The 20910-nt window shown below is 41.1% G+C and overlaps 2 protein-coding genes across 2 annotated transcripts; one reads left to right on the top strand and one right to left on the bottom strand.

The window, feature by feature from the left end:
• The first annotated feature begins 15056 nt into the window (after positions 1 to 15056).
• Positions 15057 to 17089, top strand: LOC128296881 (alkylated DNA repair protein alkB homolog 8). The gene is made up of 3 exons (XM_053032397.1): positions 15057 to 15164; positions 15223 to 16362; positions 16432 to 17089. The coding sequence occupies exons 1-3, from the start codon at positions 15057 to 15059 to the stop codon at positions 17056 to 17058; spliced, it is 1875 nt and encodes a 624-aa protein (XP_052888357.1). The 3' UTR covers positions 17059 to 17089.
• On the bottom strand, positions 17055 to 19409 carry LOC128296882 (Bardet-Biedl syndrome 7 protein-like). The gene is made up of 2 exons (XM_053032399.1): positions 17537 to 19409; positions 17055 to 17457 (listed from the first exon to the last, which is right to left on the bottom strand). The coding sequence occupies exons 1-2, from the start codon at positions 19392 to 19394 to the stop codon at positions 17063 to 17065; spliced, it is 2253 nt and encodes a 750-aa protein (XP_052888359.1). The 5' UTR covers positions 19395 to 19409; the 3' UTR covers positions 17055 to 17062.
• Between the last annotated feature and the right edge of the window lie 1501 nt (positions 19410 to 20910).

Here is a 20910-nt window from a genome sequence, read left to right on the forward strand (position 1 = left end):
GTACTTTAACGCTGTTGTTCGAGCGATTTCTTTGTTCGGTTTTTTTGGGCACAAGCATGCAGCAGTGGTACGCAAAAATTCTCGCCCAACATGCTACAGAATTTCTAGCACCAAGCGCTCGAAAAAACAAACCCCCAAGCTAGTTCGTGCTAAAACGCGCGAAACAAGAAGAAGACGCGAATTTTGAACAGCAGCCTCTCCGCTTGCCTTCAACCCATCTGTCCTCGCCGTACGATTAATTTCCATAATCGCGAACACGACTTGTTGCGTACACGCATACACCGACGAAGCAAAGTGCGTAAAGGCTTCTTTTTTGCAGTTGCTTTGTTTCTTTTTTTTCGCTCTCCTCCAACTTCCCTCTTTCTCTCTCGCCATCTCTCCTTTATTCGTGCTTGGACTATAGTGATCATGCGAAAAAAGTGTCCTTGAATTCACGATCCCATCAGCATGGCGATGATGGCGACGATGATGATGGAGGTTGGCAAAGTCAGAAGTCAAGTCGCGCGCGAGCGAATGGCAAGCGAGCGCAAAGGGAAGGGAAGGATAGAGCCAACCGAGGAATGAATTAAAAAATGCGCGAACAAAGAAGCGCGAAAATCCCCTCCCCAAACCGTATCCGCACACGGCCACGATCACACACACGTGTGCGCTCGCGCGCGCACATACGCACTTGCGCAAGCGAAACACGCACCCGCGAGCGCCGCCAAACATCGACATCGGTCGTGCAAAAATGGCCTCCAAATTGCGATCGCACCGGATCGCGTGGAGCGGAGCGCGTTTTCTTTGCCGTTTTGCTATTATTTCATTACCTTTTTTATGCGTAACCGTACCGGGGGGCAACCCGTCCTTATCGCACATCCACAAGGCGGCCGCGGTCTGGATGGAATTCGTGTCGTTTCTCTCTCGCTCGACTTTGGTACATTCGCGTTTCCTAAGCATGGATGTTAAGTTTTGCGATACGCAACGATCGAACGATGGGATTGTTTTCTATCATACCATATCTTCACTGAAAAGGAGGAAAAAAAACCGATACAGCAAATCACACAAGAAAGTTGTGCGTAATGATAGCGTTTTGTGGGTTGTGAAGCAAGGGAGTTGTTGAACACGCGAAACGTGGCGTGGAGCATGCGTCTGCTTTTGGGTGAACTGGCAAGCTGCAAACCATTAGTCACAATTTTATGTTATGCCTTGTGGAACAAGAGCAAGGTTTTAGTCATTAATTTTGCTTAGCGAAGCTGAATCAGAAACATCTTAACATTAATATATTTAATGAAAGTAAATGATTTATAGCCATCGCATCAGTTAATGGCGAATTATAACAATATGAGCACAAAGCATTTCATACATCTCATTTACAATCTCATTTAATGGATGTATTATTTATTTTATTTGCAATTCTGTGGGGATTATTGAAGAAAATAAGCACTCAATTTATTTACCATTCTCTGAATTCTCTAATTTAAAAACTCCCCAATACACTTGACAGTTCGAATGTATTAAGTAAATAAGTACTTATCTGTTGAAGTAATGGAAGGAAAACAAATGTGTTTCGTTCTGTTGAATGCTCCTTGTTCGTCACAGTATTATGGAGTTTCATTTATCTGTAAACGTGAGAAAAGGCAAATGTTCGCATTTTTGCACAGTTGCTTAGATTTCGTGTTCATTTCGAGATTCTTTACAAGCAAAAGTCTTCTATAAAATGTGGGAGTAGATTTAATAATTTCCATCGTTGGTTTCTCGGCTGATTTGTCCACCATGTAAGAAGGTTTTGTTCAGAATCAGTTTTGACTTGTAAAAGCTCGAGAAATTCCTCTTTGTGTTTCATTTAAATTTGAAAAAGATCAAGATAATTCCCCTTCATAACTAGTGCTTAAGACGTTAAGAATCATTATTATAATCTAATGAATATACTATTACTAAACTGAATATACTATATATTATGAATATACTATTATTATCATTACCAAAAACTAAACGTCTATATCAAATGGTGTCTAGAGATCAAATGATCTAGTGATGCATGTTGCAGTTCTTTTTGATGAACTAGAACTAGAACCAATTCTTTTTAAAAAAGAACGAATCGGCATACCACTCTTAAATCCATCGTAATTTTACAAATCAACCCATACACGCTCCACCACGTGTCGTGACTGTCGTCTTATTTTTGAGCGAATTGGTTCAGTTCTTTGTCATTTTTATATTTGGAAGATGTTTTTTTGGATAGTAAATTGACAAAATGTTATGCATAGCTGCTTCAAATATTCTTGATTTCAAAACCTAACATTGTTTTGGGGAAAGTTAAGCTCTCTTAGTAATAGATAACGACTGTCCTTCCGTTAAGAAAATAATTTAAAATAAATCGACCACTCATTTTCAAGGAATGCAGTTCGTTCGTTCTTTTCAGAGGGTCACATAAAGATCACGATTCTGATTTGTTTGGTTCTTGTCCCATCGTACACCAGAATTCCATAAGATCAATTTATATTAAAATTGAATAATTTATTTTATTATCAGACTATTTGTTTTGCTATTATACGCACGATAACTAAAAAAAAAGTAGGGCATGATCACGATAGAAAAGTGTACATTACTTTTTGTAAATTAAAGAAAAACATCTATATTTAGTTAAATTTGAATTCATTGGACTAGAAATTAATGCTTCTTGATATGTTTTACTACTATGATCAGGCAGTATCGAATAAATATATTTTATAGCCGGATAGTCATACGAAGGAACGTTCCGAATGGGCTTTTGTCCCGATTCTGTCGTATGGCACCGTCGCCTCTACCAAATGAAAAGTAATTAAAGTTGAAAGTAAATTATTTTACTCTTAAGATGACATTTTAATTTTACATTTAAAAAACATTTAAAAAAATAGTAATGTATCAGTTTTTAGCAAATCATTAATCCAATAATAGGACCATTTGGAATATCAGCTCAAATTCCATAATTTCCCCGTAGATTCCCGCTACAAACAATTTCACAACTCTTTAGCAGAATAAATAAACCACTAGCAGCACGTTAAACATTAGCTCTATTCTTCTCGACCGCATACCTATAAATAACACAAATTAAGATCCCATTCATGAAGGAACACTTGTGGGCATGAATGTGCGCAATTGTTTCACTACTGCAATAGCTTAAGTTTACCTCTGTTTAAAGTTCAACAGCTGGTTGCTTCACAGTGTTTTCAAGCTGTCAAATCGTAGTATAAACGGTGCCGTTGTATCATTATTGCCAGCCTATTTAGCAAAATCATTTAAGCAAACAAAACCCATCGTGTGCTCTAGTTTATAGAGTTGTTGGTTTCTATAGAATATTTGTAATATTGAAACGATTCTCCCATAATCGGCTTGTTGCTAAAACCGGTCTTATCTGCAAATGAATTACATTATGGCACCATTCAATTAACCATCGTCTAGGTAATGTTGCCATTACTTTGTCCCACAGAACATTTATGTCCTGTTGCAGTGCGATGGATTTCCCGCCTGCCGTCCTGCTGGCTAAACCTCCTTCCAGTATATCCTATTTTACTGTCGTGGACCAACATTTGGCGCTTGTTTTTTGTTGCTATTTCTATAACATTATTTTATGTGTGTTTGCTGGTGTTAAACTTATCATCGCTCGATTGCATTGCTTCAGAATTTCGCTGGCGGCGGTAGTACCCTCGATATCTGGCGAAGGTGGCCGCTTCGCCTCGCCTAGTAGTTGTCGTGCCGTTCATAACACGACAGTTTGATGTAAGAAAACGGCACTACAAAAAAAACACAATTGAATCCGTCCATGCTACGAGGCGGGGTAAAATTGTGAAGGCAAACATTCCACTTGGCGAAGAACTATCAACGAAACAAACATAGCTGAACAGTAACAGAAACAAAAAGGAAAAAAAACAATCAAACTATTCTGAAATTGCTATTTGCATAATTTGCGGACGGCGAGGTAAGGGAACGACATTTTGCGCACGCAAATTTCCCATTATCGAGACGAAACAAAGTGGCACTTCATCACAATAACAGATATAAAAGAAAAGCGTTGGAGGTGAACCATTGCTGGACGTGGAAAACGTTTGTTGGAAAATGGAGGAAACGGTTCACAATTAGTTTTGCGTGTTGTTGAAAAAAATGTACTATTTTAACCATCAGGATAAGCCGCTTGATAAGATAAATAAATGAATAAGATCCTTCCGAGATGTAATGTGCATTGAGGAGCTTGAAGTAGAGTTTAGTGCTCGTTTTAGTTCTTCACTATTGCACTTTGCTAGTTGCATCCGAGAATAACCGAGGAGGGACAATTTAAATGGATAGAAACCAGCACTCATTAAGAAGATCCCACCCATCTTTCTTTAATTATTTAATTTCATTTTGTGTGTGGGAAAGGTGGCGTGTGCGACCGGACAGTCTTTCAGGTTGCTATGATCTGCTCAGCAATTTATACAGTCCGTGACAAAAATATAAGACTACTAAAACAAAAGAAAAGTATGAAGAATACTAGGTTTACAACCAATTTTAAAATATTCTTTCTGCAATTTTGTATTTTTTTTTTGAAACGTTTGTTAAATTGCTTCAAGTAGCATAACTATGAGGCCGCTTATAAAAAAAATGCTGTTTTCACTGTCACGATGAAGACTTTTGAGAAATAGTTAATATATTTAATTTAATGCTTCTTTTCATAACTGTTTAAAACATGTTTTTAATTTAACTCTTCAGTATTTGACTCTTAGTGAAAAAAATAGGGGTTATATAATTATGTCACGAACTGTATTACCAATGTTTAGCCCTTTTGGTGCATCCGATCTGGAATGCGGCTCGTTTTAGATGAGCAGCAGTTCATACGATAGCTAGCGTACTACGCGATAGCATAATGTAATTTTGACTGCTTTTTTGCGCAAATGTACCCTTCAGCTTTAAATGCAGCGATAAGCAATAAACCTGCATTATAATGTGTTAATTTTTTAAACGCTTCCACCTTCATTAATTCACCACACGATCGGTGTATCTCATGCGTAGCTGCAGCGTTACCCCTGTTCGCGGGAGTAAAATCAGACAAAAAATGGTATCTTCAAACTAAAAAAAAACTATCTGCACCATATCGAAACCGTAACGGAATCACGCATTAAGGCCGATGCACTTTTAACGCCGAAAAGTGTTGAAGCCCCGCGAAGATGGATGGGATGCGTTTATTTTCTTTTACTTTTTTTTCTCCTCCCGCACCGGTGAAAATGTACCGTCTGTGTGTGCAAATATCAATCGCTGCAATGCATAATTGCTCGGAACGACCCCAAGCTGATCCGGGCCACCAATTAAAAAACGGCCGGGTGAAGCTTACGGGGTGCCGTAGGTTAACTTTCCATTTTTCTTCGCCACCGTCAGGTTTGCGCTTCTGTTCATTGATTGTCATAATTTAACCGTCGGTACGGTACGCTTGATTTAGATGTTTGTTTTTCGCTTTCCGTCCGACAGTAGGGTTCAAATTTTGCCAACCGCTGTCAGAAAAATTGAATTTATTACTTCGATATGCCATTTTTTTATCTTTTGGTCGCAATAATTTGTTAAACGATTGTTTTTCAATAGTCTTATCTAATTCTTGATCATTTTGCTCTGTCTCGATTAATTTATTTTTTTTTAAATTAACTGACTTAATGACTTAATTTTTTTTTAAGAAACACAAACTTTACTTCATTTAGCTAGTCAGATCAGCGTTTTTTAATCACAATGTAGTCATTATTTCTTAGAATTAGACCTTAGATAATATGTTTGAAGATCTTATTTTTTATCTTCAGAATTTGACCAAACTCTGTTGCTTCTAATATAAATAATGTAAACACCCTTTAACCTTAAACACTAAGTAATCTTATTTTCAATTTTTCTTACTTTAAAGTATATGTCTAGCTTAGTGTAATATGTGGTGTAATGTGGCTGGCAGGGCGCTGATTTCCTGGTAAAAAACTACAATCAAGCTGTTGTTAATATTAATTTTATTTATTTTTTTTATTTAATTCCATTATGAGGGTCGAGGGCCGTATGATCATCAACTTTATTTTACTTAATTTTTAAGGTTGTTATGTGAAAATTGGTATTATCCTTTTCCTCATTCTTATAAACGAAATAATAATTTTCTTTTCAATTTAAATTTTCATTAAATTGTTCAACTGTGTTACGCTACTACTAAACCAAACGCTGACAAGCAATTGTCCCTCACTGTAAGTGTTTTCGAGCGCCACCTTACGCCAAACTTCCAAAAGTGGATCGCCACCCGAAAGAAAGTTTGCAACAGCTGATTCGGTAAGGTTGAACCATCGTAGGAGTAGTGTGCAATAAAAACGGCACACGCCGCCGAGCACACGGAACCGTGGAACGGATTGCGGCTAGCAAAACGCACGGCCGCGCACAGAGAGAAAAAAAAGACGTAAAATTAAGGCATAAATAATAGTTATAACCGGTGCACACGTGTGGGATGAGGGAGGAACCACGTTGGCAAGGCTGTGGTGGGAAGGGGAGCCCAGGAAAATTAGCCACTTTTACGCGCGCGCCTACCAAGAGAACGGGCTAATGTTGGTGCGCTACCGGAGTGATGATGATGGCGGTGTAAGCATGAAATATGTAATATAAAAGTAAACGGCCGAGACAGGTTACGGTTTGTTTGTGCGGTCCGCGTGTATGACTGTGGGGTTGACTTACTATTTTTACCTTTTTTGTTACTGTTGATTCCAGTCCCGGGGTACCGAGGGCCAGTGCCGATGGTGCGATTTTCGCACCACAAATAACTACCGTGTAAAGCCATAAAGCTATATATGTATAAAATTATATCACGGAGAAAGGCGAATTGGGGAGTGAGCTTTCGCTTTTCTATACCCCACCGTGTATACCGTGCTCCCTTAAGGGTTTTTTTGTAGCACCAAACATCACAAACAGCAGTGATTGCGAGCCTAGGGTCTGACGTGACACAACAGATGATGTCCGGACAATTTCAGCCGAAAAAACTTTACTAGTGGCAAATAAAATGGCAATCGCCATTTTTTACGTCTACTCACGGCCGGCGGATGGCAAGGATACGCCGATTCGATGGGATGTATTATAGTTTTATACCCGGTCCCCTGCCAACCGCTAAAACAAATACACGCCACGCCATAACACGCTTGTTTACGATCGCATTACAATCCCGGTACACGCTCGGTGCATAAATAATAATCTCTAAATTATGTTCAACGACATTCGCAAACACGGCAAAAGGCGATTTTGCAGTCTGTGGTGGATCCCTCGTCTATCCTCCACCCGGGGCATGGCTCTTAACGTGGACGACGATTGTTATTGCAGGTCGTTATGTTGGTGCTGTTTTTAATTCACCTCCCGCATGTCATCCGGGAGAACGCACAGCGACAAACGTATTCCAGCGTTCTGGTTCTTCCCAACCAAACCGCTTTCCGTGATACTTTGGAACTGGGGTTTTTTCTTAGACCTTGCCCTTGAAATCACCTTCCAACGAAACGAGGTCACTGATCGGAATGCTACACATGGTGTGGGCTATTTTGTTTTATTTTTTCCGTTGGTATGAATGTTAGTGTTACGGGTTGATCGCATCTATTTCCTTTTTTTTTGCCGTCTCGTTTCGGGCTCTCCTTTCCATGCGTTGACTTTATCCCAAAACGTCAACAACACCAAAACGAACAAGAGAACGACAAAAAAACACATCAACACGCATGTAAACGTATGCAACGGTTGCAAGGGATGATGGCAGTACCGACGCTCTTCTTATCCCGAATGGTGACGCCAACGAAATCACAACGTCACAAGCCGCTATTTGAGATTATCTGTTTCGTCTTCGTTTGTCTTCATATCACTTACATGAATTGTATATGACAAAGTTTTTTTTATTGCCTTTTCATTTTTAGTTAAATGCCAAAGAGCGATTAGAACATTTTGAGAAGGAAATACAAGCTTCTAGGTTGTGGTTATTGTATGTGCAATCAGCATTGTCTCATGATGCTTCTGAAATGATAGTACAGACTATTATCTAACTACTGTCAAATTGAGTTTGAAATGTATATTGAAGTGATCTCATTGTATTATTGCTACTGTTCGTCTAAATTCCATCATTTTTATTTACGTAATAATTGCAATCCACCTTTTTGTTTCGCTGCACGAATAGTTCTTGAAAAACAAGATGGTATAAATACGTATCCGACACAGCATTCAAGTGACGACTTCAAAGTTAAAAGGATCTGGGTAAACCTGCCGCAATAATCGCAACTATTGCTATACACTTTTTTGTAATTCCCAAAGTTCCTGTTGTGGTTAAAGATAACAGCATAAATAGACATTAGGTGATGAGTTCTATCTGCTTTGCGAAGATTTCACTTTGTCATGCAGAACATTGAATTGGAATTGAAGACAATATTCATCATGAGAAGGTTACCAAATAATCTAACCCGTATAGTCGATGCCGACTTAGTTTTTAAATTTTAGATTTTAGACGCTTTAACAAGCTGACTGGGATAGCGTCATCTAGCCATCTTGGCACTATATTCAACCACTCTAATTACTAGTTTTTCAAGATCACGCATCACTCAGGATGTGTTATATTGTATACTGTTTTGTGTATTTCTCAAAACTTTTTCGATATCTCTTAATTTTTCTCCAAATTCAACGTTAATATCCTTTAAAAGAACCTAAGCCTAAGGTCTAAGAATTGTAAGGTTTGCAAAAATGATCTAAAATAACAAAATCAAACTTCCATCAGTCTACTTGAAAGTATTTAGACTCGTGTTGTGTAATTCAGATTCAGATTCATGAATCTTAATAAATCTTTGAACTGAATGAATGAATCTGAATCTCTATTCCGAAGATTCATGAATCCTCGAGATTCATGAGTCCTCAGAGATTCACGAATCCTCCAGATTCATGAATCTCTTCGGAAACACAATTTTGCGTGTTTTTTTATGATTTTCGCGTTTAAAATATTTTTTTACACAGATATAGTTATTATTAGCACTGATAGCATTCTTAAAACTAGATTGCTTAAACCCAATCGGGCTGAATTTAGAATTTTTCTATTTTTAATTTGCATGAATCTGGAGGATTTATGAATATCGAGGATTCATGAATATCGAGGATTCATGAATCTCTGAGGACTCATGAATCTTTGAGGATTTGTGAATCTCGAGGATTTATAAATCTTGTGAGAATCGATTCATGATGTGAATGACTCCTCGTTAAAGATTCATATAACTCACTCTTCGCAAAAGATTCATTAAGCACAACAATAATTTTGACAACAACTGGTTTAATTGCAGCAAGCCCATCAAATTTTTAATTGTAAAACTTTAAACAAAAGAAATAGCTTAAAATAGATAATTAAAATAGACATTACCCATTGAGATACAACAATAAACACTAATTAAAGCTGAATTAGACCATTGAGCGGTAGACTCACATCAGCTGATTTGTACATTAGTTATAATAAATAGCATAAAAATTAGTTCTTTACCGCTTTGCCCAAGTGTACAGGAAGCAAAATCACAACCAAACTTTGACAACAAGCACCAGCCTACAATGGTTTATTTCCTGCTGCCCACACAAACATAGAGAGGCAAAAACAAATTCCACAGTTGGTGTTACCACCATGATTAGCTATTATTAGTCCAAAATGGGGCAAACGAATTGTACGAAACCTTAAAAGACATTTTAAAAAAGAGGCAACACAGCAGCAAACACATCATATTCCATCCTGCGCCGTGAAGGCAGATGCGGAGGAGAACGGATGAAATGTAGACGAAAAACCCGATCGGGGGAAACATGATCTCGAAAGATTCGGACATGTTCGCTGTGGATGCATGCGTGTACCGGGGAGGACCTCCCGAAAACGGAGTGGACCCACGCACGAAAAAAAAAACGACAAGAGGGACAATAGAAACAACGAAAAGCGCTTTAAAATAATAGTTCTATCATCCCGGGCGGTACGCGTACACCGTCGAACGAGGTAAAGGATCGGTTGAAGCACTGTAGCCCAATGTCCGAAAGGTTTATATTTGTTTGGATATCCTTCTTCTAGACCTTTTTTTTTCTCCGGTGCGTGGGTTATATTACACGGCCGATCCGCGCACCCGCGCGCGATGTTCGTTGTGGATGGGTTTATCTTTCCAGCCATTTTCTACGATGGTCAATAAAATTGATATTAAAATTAAATCTTTTTTTTATTTTTCTCTCCCGGGGCGCTTTTGGGATCCTTTTTTCCCTGAGGGATTTCGATGCGCCGTTTCGGCGATATTCGCTTCGGATGGTGGCCTATTCGCTTCGCGTTTGTCGTTAAAGTTATCAATCCCTTTTTCGGCTGGGAACTCGGAAATGTTGGGACAGTGATTGTGGATATTTGATAGGAATCAAGAGCCAAACATGTATAGTGGTGGCTAAGGAATCCTTTTCCTCTATGCAGGGGATGTAGAAGAACCAGCGAGGGTATGAAAGGAGGGCCCGCAAATCAATCCGACTGTGAAGAAGCTTTTAAATGTTTATCCAAAAAATAAGGTCTTCGATAGAAAAACGGCTACGACGCTGTGGAGCAGTCACTACACTGGAATGTTCTCGATCTTCTCGATCGTGATGTTGCGCAGTGCTTTTTTTTTCGTTCAGCGCTACTCAACCTGCGTCTTGTTTTGGTACAAATTTTCTTCCGAAAGTGCTCCAGTATGCACATTTCCCACCGATTGCAATACGGCAATATTAACACAATGGGAGCTGCACTCTTTATAGCATCTCCCTGGGAAGAAATTTGTGTTGGCACTTCGTTTTATTGCAATACAAATTTCCACCTAGCCACACCGTAAGATTTCGTTTCGACCCTAAATGGACGAATCTTTCTGATGCATTTCTTTGGTGCAATTGGACACCATTGGATGCGCAGTTGAATGCCAAAATGTGAGGCTGCTATAATGAGGTTAGTTGGTAATTTGGATCTTTTTTCCTGTGGTGGGTTTTCTCCCGTTAGCCAAAACCTTTCGCTGGCGCGATGGATAATGGCGCGAATGGGGTAACTGCGAACTGTTGGTTAACAAATAATTAGCTTCACCAGGTGACTGACGGAAGGAGAGTGGATGCCATAAATATTTGCCCAAAAACAATGAAGAAGAGCAAACGATAAAGCGACTTGATGTCCGGAAGTACGTTGACTGCGGAATTCCGACGTCGTGGGGGTTTTTTGTTGTCGGATTTAAGTGTCCGCATTGAGCAATTCTAGTGCAATGATGCACAAATTATGACCACGTAACCCACTGTAACTGAGTATACCCCATTGTAGGCGAGAATATTCTCATATTATTCAACTACTTAAGAAACTACAAAATATGTGTGCTAATCTTCCGATCTATTTTAAAAAGGTCTTCTTCAATTATAGTAATTTACCTTGAATAAAAGAAGTAGAAGAAGTGAACGTTGATTTCAAGCTTCTCGCATGTTGTAAACATTTTCTTAAATAAATTCTGTTTACTTTTATTGATCTCTGCCATGCAATTCTTCGAGTTCCGGAGCAAAATCCGTGTGTTTTGTCTCTGCTTCTTCTATCGTGGCAATCTAAACCTCAGGAGGTCAAGGACTGCCATTTCTGACTCTCTTTAACTTTATAAACCCGTAGCGGATAGAATTTTGTATCGTCCCTGTCGTTTCTGTTTTTTAACATTATTTTAGAACATCTCATGATTAATTTGGTTGCGGATACTATAGTATATCTCTATTCTACTGTCTTTTGACTTTAATTCTTGGCCTACATTGGACAACTCGTTTGGTCCGGTACAACAAATGCGACATGGCACCTCTGACAGCAACCTACTAATTGGTGGACATGCAGCGTCACTAGAGCTAGAACTACGTTTGAAGTTTTTCGTTCTCGCTCATAGCCCGGAACTCCTGCCACTCATTCGCTTTGAGGTCGCTTACTTTAGAACGGAGTATCTCATGAATTTGGTACCATGGCCATGGAGTATTTGGTACCTAGGTGGGCCGGAGGTGTATTAGAAATCGGCGCCGGTACCACGCGACAAAACCGAGACTAAATCCCTAAAATTCTGGCTAGTAAGCCAGAAATGACAGGCATGATCTAGTAGGTCACGCTAAGATCTCTTAATATACCATTATCCGAAGAATCATTTAATTATTTCACAATTAGTTGTATCATCGTAACGTATTACTTTTAAACTTGTTTCAATAAGATTTTCATTGTTTTTCATTATCGTATAGGCATGCAAATGGTTTCACAATAGTTCAACGAAGGACACTAATCCAACAGGGACGATTCACCACCAGTGGTCCGCTATACATCCATTATCTTATCGGTCCGAAAGGGCCCAGAATGTCAACATGCATTAAGGGAAGAGTACATCAAACTAATGCACATTTCCATTTTCTATTCCAGCACACTTTACTACATTGTAATTTTGTGAGAGCGAGGAAAAAATGCAATTCCAGTAAATGACTCTTTTCCATTCCTAAAACAAAAAACCTAAACCCCTTTTGCCATTGCTATTTCCCTATGCCAAAACCCCTTTCGCTACCGAGATGGGGTCATCCTGAGGTTGGGTTTTTATTGTTGTGTCTTTTTTCCATTTTTCCGTGCTTTTTTATTGCAATCGCAACAGCAAAAAATGATTATTGCAATGGCGTGCAGTTTTTTGTTCTCCTGCCGTCTTGGTGGGGTCCTGTACGTGATGTCCCTTCCAATTGGTGATCAGTCCAGTTAGTCATTCCATCGGACAGTTTTGCTGCATCTTTTTTATTGTTACTTTCTGTTGTGACACGTTTTCCTGTGCATTACTAGCAGCTCCATTGCAAACATTTCCTGGCTTTTCCTTCAGCGCCTACCCGCGATCCGCGAGGGCACGATTGGCAAATGCAATCGGTCGCACCGGCCGCACAGGACCATGTTTCGTGTGGACTGACCAGTGCCACGATAGCTCAGATAGCAATCATTGATGGTGGCCACTCGCCACTGTCCGATGGGGTGAAATGGAGGGGTAGGAAATGCAATTTAATTGCACCAGGATTACCAGGGTACGTCCGTGGTGTTCCGCACCGGCAGAGCGCGTGCAAACGTCGGTGAAAATAAACTAAAGCATACACACAAAAAACGGCAAGCTTTCACAAAGCACAGATAAACATCGGTCAGCCGGACTCACGGACAGTTTGGCGTCAGATTGACTTGCTCCACCATCCCCGGGACACACCCGGAAGCGCCTGCACACAGGAGCCAAACAAAATCCTTTCCCCGGAATGGTATTTTGAAAGTGCCACGCAAGCAAAGGAAGCAGGACGCAAGTGTAAGTGCAGTGCAATAAAATGCAATGCACTGAGTGCAGATATTGCGCAGTTCTGCCTACACCAGGCTCGCAATGGCACGCGTGTGGAGGAGTGTGTTGTTGCATTCATGCAATGGAAGGTCATTTGTGGAAAACAATGGAATGGAAACACCTCATCCCCCCCTTCTCCGACAGAAAGCATCACATGCTCTCTAATCGCTTTCAAATCGATTTCAGATCGTACGGCCAATGGAATCGGTAGAATGGAAGATGAAAATGGGGTGGGATCGGTTTTGCACCCCGTACCACCACCATTATCTCGGGCCGGATTGGCAAATAATTCAACCCTATGAATAAATGAAATTCAATTTATTCCACACCAAGCAAGGATGACCTCTCCGATTGGCCTCCGATTCAGTGGAATTCTTTGGCCGGCCACCGTTCCCTTCCGTCAACTGACGTTCACGCTATGCGTCGATTTGTAAATTCAAATGGAAGGGGGAAAACGTAATGGCTAGTGAAAAACTATTTGCTATCATTGTTTCTTGGAAGCGAATTTTAGCGAAATTACAGTTTTCCGACTCGTTGAGAATTGCTCCCGCATTTTTTTTATTATGTCAAACAGAATGGATAAGGAGCTGGACACCACCTACTCCATTCTCAATGCCAAGTTCCCTATGTTATCCTTATTTGATCGACGGATTGATTCCCGAAAGGAAAAGTGGTTTCGCGTGCTGTGTTCGCTCATTCATTTATGCAACAGCGTTGCACCTCTTTGAAGCCCATGGCATGCCGCTGGAGGCAATTCCTCGGTAACCTTTGATGTTCTTACCGCTGCAATTGCTAGTTTGCATAGCAAACAAATGGTTAACAGCAAGTGCATGGCAGGGGTACAACGGTTCTCAATCGCTTTGCCATTCCTTCCGATATAGCCAAACGCAGTTAGAAGCAGTTCGTGTAATGGATTGAAATTGCAAACTGATCATGCAATTGGGGGGGAAATAGAATAGGAAATAGATACCTTTGATGACCCGGCGATACAAGGCCAATTGGCAAATGATGGTATGCATCATTAGGATCGGTAATCGAGCCAGCGATGAGTTACAAAGGCAAACATTCGACCACAAATAATGTCATTTAATATTTGCATTTCATACGCTTGATTTTTTCTAATGGGACGGTTTGAATGGACACCAAAGCGAAGGTTAGAATAGTTATCATATTAAAGTTATGTTGTTCTGCTGTTCTTGGTTATATGTTATTTTATAGAATGTTTACACATTGCATACAACGATCATGAGTGTAGGACGTTGCAGACGTACAATCAACCCTATTATATCTAGTTTAATCCGTTCCAGTGTAAAAAATGGTGATAAAGCACGAGAACTAACAATTGTCTAATCACTTCTGAACACTTCACGTCAATTTTTCAACTGCTACCCCGAGCATCAACCAAAAATTAAAATTATCGTTATACGAGATATTGCTCCTTAAACATGGGATTTCCACAGCAATTAGAATAAGTCGTTATCAGTAAAACTCGAAGAAAAAGCACATTAATATTCGTTCACACGTGATTCATCAAAAGGATCCTTTTTGGTGGACTTCAAAGGACACAAAGGACACATAGGCATTTGACACATAGATGGCGCTCAAGTAGCAATTTTGAACGAATTATATTCACCTTGGGCCGGCCGTCAAGTTTGTTTGTTTACATTTGATACGGCGGCATGCTGCATGTTCTGGTACATTTTGTAGTGTAATTTTAACTCTACAATGAGTTTATCGAAAAATTTAGAAAAGAAAATAGGTAAAAAAATTAAACGTTGTCAGCTGTTAATCGAAAAGGATGCTGGAACGCAGTTTTGTGATGAACCAACGGAGGTAAGCACAGCTAAACAGTATTGTGGCGATGATACAATAATGCTTCCCTTTCTCGTAGTTTATCGTAATCTGCAATGCAGGCCTTTCGACGGGTTTGCAACAAGAGGTTCTACTAACGGAAGCTTTAAAACATGGGTCAATTCGACAAGTGCGTTTTCCACCAGGGAAATCGTATTCCTTTTTACAATGCGCGTCCAAAGCTAGTGCCCAATCGGTGTATACAGCTCTCAACGGTATATGCGCGTTGGGACAAGACGGAGCCGTGTTGCTGTTAGCGTTTTGTAATGCGCTTCCTCCGTGTCAGGATGACCCATGGAGCCACATCTTACCTAATGGTTTGATTCTGGAACATGATTTCATCGATGAAACGATGGAAAAGATCCTATTGGAAGCGGTGAACACTGAAGATAGCGAAGAGACCAACGTACAGCTAAGTAAGACCCTCAAACATCGTAAAGTAAAACATTATGGTTACGAATTCGTTTACGGAACGAATAACGTCGATAAAACGAAGCCACTGGACCGTAAAATACCATCCGTGTGCAATGAGCTGTGGCATCGATTCCAAAACTTACATCCCGAACTACGTTGGCACTTTCCGGACCAGCTCACGGTGAATCAATACGAACCAGGACAGGGCATTCCACCGCATGTAGACACTCACAGTGCATTCGACGATCCGATTCTATCCCTTTCGCTCGGCAGCGACATTGTGATGGAATTTAAACAACCCTCGACCGGGAAACAAGTATGTGTGGACTTACCTTCCCGATCACTGCTAATAATGGCCGGGGAAAGCCGATACGATTGGACGCATGGTATAACGCCCCGCAAAATGGACACGATACCATCACCGAATGGAGATTTGACCATACGAAAGCGAAGGATACGTGTTTCGTTAACGTTTCGAAAATTGCTTCAGAACGATCGTTGTGATTGTCAATTTCCTAGACTTTGTGACACGGTACGGCAAGCAGCTGCAGAGCAGACGAATCTTCTCGAATGTCACGCCGCGCAAGTAGAAGCACAGAACGTTCATCGGGTTTACAATGAGATAGCGAAACATTTTAGCGACACTCGACACTCACCATGGCCAAAGGTTGAAGCTTTCGTGCGATCGTTATCGGACGGGGCAGTTTTGCTGGATGTTGGATGCGGAAATGGAAAGTATCTTGCTTCAAGCGAACATGCTGTATTGGTACGTGCAAGATGATACGTTGCATAACATGATCTAGTAGGTTTATTAACAGTTGTTTCTTTTATTCAGCTGGGATGTGATCGCAGCGAAGGTTTACTGCAGGTTTGTGTAGATCGCGGATTTAATGTACTGCAGTGTGATTGTCTCGCGGTGCCATTCCGCGATGAATCGGTCGATGCGTGCATCAGCATCGCAGTGATACACCATCTAGCGACGGACCAGCGAAGAAGGCAGGCAGTTTCGGAAATGTTACGCGTGCTACGCCCCGGTGGCAAAGCGCTGATTTACGTGTGGGCCAAAAACCAAGAAGCCAATGCTAAAAAATCCAGCTACTTACGGCAGAACAAGCAGAATAACAAGAATTCCACTGAGGACGAACCCTCGAATGATGGTGGTTCACCGATAGTGCAAACGGAAAAGGTGATCGCGGGAGTGAGCGATTGCACACTGCCAGTGCATACCAACCGGACACAGTTTCAACATCAGGATTTACTCGTACCGTGGAAACTACGAACAAACGACTCGATGGAAAAGACCACATTTTTACGTTATTATCATGTATTTGAAGAACACGAGCTGGAGAAACTATGTCTGGCCAGTGGTAAGGATCACATCGAACTAAAAGAAAGCTACTATGATCAAGGCAATTGGTGCGTAGTGTTGCAAAAGAAATGTCTCCAAAACATTGCAGTATGACCACTTATACGTCACCAACATCTTCGTCCCCTGTTTTAATCACGCTGTAAAACTGTACCAGCTCGTCGTACGAATAGTTTTCGAGCAATTCAATCAACTGCGGTAGCTTCGTTTTCACGTTCACACCCTTAAACTTGAACTTGTCAATGTACAGATCGGTGAGAATCCCGTAGATGCGATTCAGAATCGTCGGTTGCTTTCGAAACTCCGTGCCGATCGATTGCTGGTTGCGGATGAGCGAACGATACTCTTCGGACAGCGTGTTAAACTCCTCGTCATCCCGGATGTCCAAATCTAGCAACGCTTGGGCGAGCTGATAATCCTTGGTGAGTTTGTTGTAGTGTAAGATCATGGGCTCTATAAGCTTAATCAGGGAGGGAATTGTAGATTCGTTAATAGCTGAAAAAGATTTGAAATAACAATCGTTACAAACGAATATTGGATGTATTATGGAACACCTCCGAAAACGAGTACTCACACGTCGAAATTTCCAGCTTGATACGCTTCTTTGTCGCTTCCTTGGTGATGAAGTCCTTCAGTATCGATATGGTCGAAATGTTATCGCTTCGAAAAGTCGCTTCTCCCTTTCCATACTCGCAGATCAAAATCGTGCCGATGAAGACGTGCCTGAACGTGTACTGCACCTTCCCACTTTCATAGAGCTTTTCCGGCAGCTCGGGGATACTGTTTATCATCCAGTTGTGCATTTCCGCCTGACTGAAGGGGCCTTTCAGCGTCAGCGCATTCATCGGCCGGGCAAGCGTTTCGTCCGTCGCATTATGCACGATCATGTGTAGCGACAGTGGTTTGATCTGGTAACGCTTAAGCTGACAACATTTAGGCTGCAGATTCGGTGTGATGTACACCTGCAGCGTTCCCGTTTGGCCCTCGATGGTGCGGAACTTTAAATCGATACGGTTCGTGTTCAGCTGGCACCGATAGCTCGCCAGCAAACTGTTTCCACTGAGCTTATCACACTCACTGAAGCTAACGACCGCCGTATTTCTTTCCACGTCCAGCAGAGTGATCGGTGCATCGCACTGCAGCAGAACGTGCTCGATCGGGGTGGGTATTTCCAGTGAGAGAAGAAACGTAGCGTCGTCTTTCGACAGGACGAATGAGTCGTTTATCGGCAGCATAGGTATTGCCGAAAGGCCCGACGATAGAGCCTGCGTGGAAAGTTGATACCGTTCCCTTTCCTTTGCGATCGTTTGCTCTAGCTCATATATCTCCGCCCTTATACGTTGCAGCTTCACCGAAGAATCGATCGGCGTACTCGCAATCTTTTCCGACCGTGTGCCATCATCACCAAGGCTTTTGCTGATACATTGCGTCGTCAGACCAAATATGCGGCCCGAGTAGGTACAAACGATTACCTCCGTGTAGTTTGTCGCTCCCACACATCCACCCTGCAGGGCCGATATGCTTTCGTTAAAGTTGTCGCGGTAAATTTGCGTACATTCCATCTCGAACTGATATTCGTCCGAGTTCATCGCAAATACCTGCAGCGTTCCATCGCGCCGTCCCACGATCAACTCTTCCTTGCCGTCGCCCGACAGATCGTACGTAGCGATACAGGTGACCGCACTTAGTACTCCATCTCCCTCACGATCAGCGACCAGCACCTCTCGCTTGATCTCCGTGGAGAGTACATTCAGGTGAAACAGTATAACGCTTCCGTCCGTGAAACCGCACAGAATTCTATCTCCAATCCCCTTCGGTACGTACAGCACCGTCGGAACGCTTTCCAGCTCTAGCGTTTGCCGTACCCGTGCATGTTCGAGAATGCGCAACACCCGCCCGGAGCAGGCCAGCACTGTAATCAAGCGGCTTGTGTTGTTCGGGCAGAGGGCCGCCACGTCCACGATGACATCCCCGCAGAGGTAAGAGCCGACCTCTTTACAGTCACGGTAATGATTATACACGTGGTTCCCGCAAACCAGCAGATCACTCCCGCTAACGCACATCGAGCGTATCGTTTCCGTCAGGCTCGTCTCGAACGCAAGAAACAGTTTGCCCTTCTTGTTGAAACCACGCACCTTGTTTTCGGAGGCGGTAAATATTTTGTCCGCCACCGAACCGGACTGGCCACCCAGCTTGACCGAGGCAATCTTTTCGTTCGGTAGCGTCTTGAAGTGGACCTGCAGTTCGTCCTTCTTCATGGAAAACACCTGAAGCACGCCATCCTGATCGCCAATCGCCACCTTTTGCTGTTGCTTGTATCCGCTGTTGGAACCGCTGGATGGCACGCTGGTTGTGGGGGGTAAGAGCTGTAAGCAGTTTGGACCCGTTAATCCAACGTTGGTATAATCGACACGGGTCAATTCGAGTTCCATTGCAGAAGTTTACTACACCGCAAAGATATTCTTTAAAACGAAACTAAGGTATTGTTTTGTTGTACAATTTTACATGAAACCATGGCAACCAAATCAGTAGTGGCGGACCGGTTTGCGATTGCGCCACGTTTTGCTTAAAAAAAATCCCCACCTGTTGCATTTCTTCAGTTTTGTTTATGATTTAGTCACTCAGAATTTTAGATGCATTTTTAACATGCACTTACACACAGAGCACTCACCTTTGTACGATGTTCGATTCAATTTATGTTAAGAATACGAAGAAAGTTGTCACAATTTTTTGGGATTTTGGGTCCCAAATAAATATTAGGGAAATTATTTAAATAGAATAAAAAAATTCAGCTTAGTTTTTAGAACTTTAAGTCGTACCAAACCCACAGGCCGTATTAGGGCTTATTCAATTATTACGTATCGAAAAAAATGACAATTTTTCTTGTTTAGCGATCCATTCAATTGCATCGCATTGCAACAAACGCACAACGAGACAAACATACTGCCATGGTAATAATTCGAAACGGTTTTAGAATAAGTGCTCTTTTGTTTGTTTTCAGCCAGACCATATTTTATCAATCCGTATCAATATAATTGTCATAATAGCTGTCATTGTTAACTAAACCGAGGCCAGGTTCTTGATAAAGAAGTCAATTTCCGAAAGACAAATCTCATCCATGTTCACGGAACGATAGAATATTTCACATTTGCTGATCGTTAACCTCAAAACGAGGTCGTTCTGACTCCATAAAACCATTAAAATCAACTATTACTAACTGATATGCTCACTTCAAACACGATCATACAAGCACCGATCATTATACCGCACGTGATAAAAGATTAAAAACTGAAGTTGTAAGAGTTAGCTGTTACCAAGGATATATTTTACAATTTTAAACAACAATTTGTACATGTGATAGGTAAATTATTGCCACATTTGCCTACGCGTTAAGGATTCGGAGACTGTCATGGAATCCTTCAAGCGCAATTCCTCTTTTCTGGGTCGGGACATTATCGCGAAGTTTATAGCACATCAGAAAGTATCTAGACCGAGAATACCGTTAAAATATCAACAAATAGGTAGATAACAAGGAACTGCAATGAAAATCCCTGACGCTAGATAATATTTTATAAATACACCATTATTGTATATTACGTAACAAAAAGATATATTTTCCCTACGTAAACTAATCGTAAAGCTGATATTTAGCTCCTCCTCGCCTTATCAGCGTTACGTAATGAATGGATGTTCCCATGATTGCACTTAGTTTCTAGCCTCTTATGATGATGGCTTCTAGAGACTATCATTTATGGGGAATTTTGTCGCCTATTATATTAAAAATATTTAATAAAACGGCCTTAACACGACCGTTAAAAATTACCATTTAAGATCATTTAGTGAACTGATAGTATATTTCTAGTAACTTTTTTTGTACAGAACTTTACGCAAGTACTATCGCAGTTTTACATATTGAGTATACATGAGTGTGATCGTCGGTAACGCTTG

Source organism: Anopheles moucheti, chromosome 2, assembly GCF_943734755.1.
Source record: "Anopheles moucheti chromosome 2, idAnoMoucSN_F20_07, whole genome shotgun sequence".
NCBI lineage: Eukaryota > Metazoa > Arthropoda > Insecta > Diptera > Culicidae > Anopheles > Anopheles moucheti.

Bases quoted from the DNA above. Each gene is read 5' to 3' on its own strand.
- LOC128296881 (XM_053032397.1), top strand. From the start codon at position 15,057: ATGAGTTTATCGAAAAATTTAGAAAAGAAAATAGGTAAAAAAATTAAA. The intron at 15,165-15,222 runs GTAAGCACAGCT...CCTTTCTCGTAG, and splicing joins TTTGTGATGAACCAACGGAG to TTTATCGTAATCTGCAATGC. The intron at 16,363-16,431 runs GTACGTGCAAGA...TCTTTTATTCAG, and splicing joins CAAGCGAACATGCTGTATTG to CTGGGATGTGATCGCAGCGA.
- LOC128296882 (XM_053032399.1), bottom strand. From the start codon at position 19,394: ATGGAACTCGAATTGACCCGTGTCGATTATACCAACGTTGGATTAACG. The intron at 17,458-17,536 runs GTGAGTACTCGT...AATCTTTTTCAG, and splicing joins CAAGCTGGAAATTTCGACGT to CTATTAACGAATCTACAATT.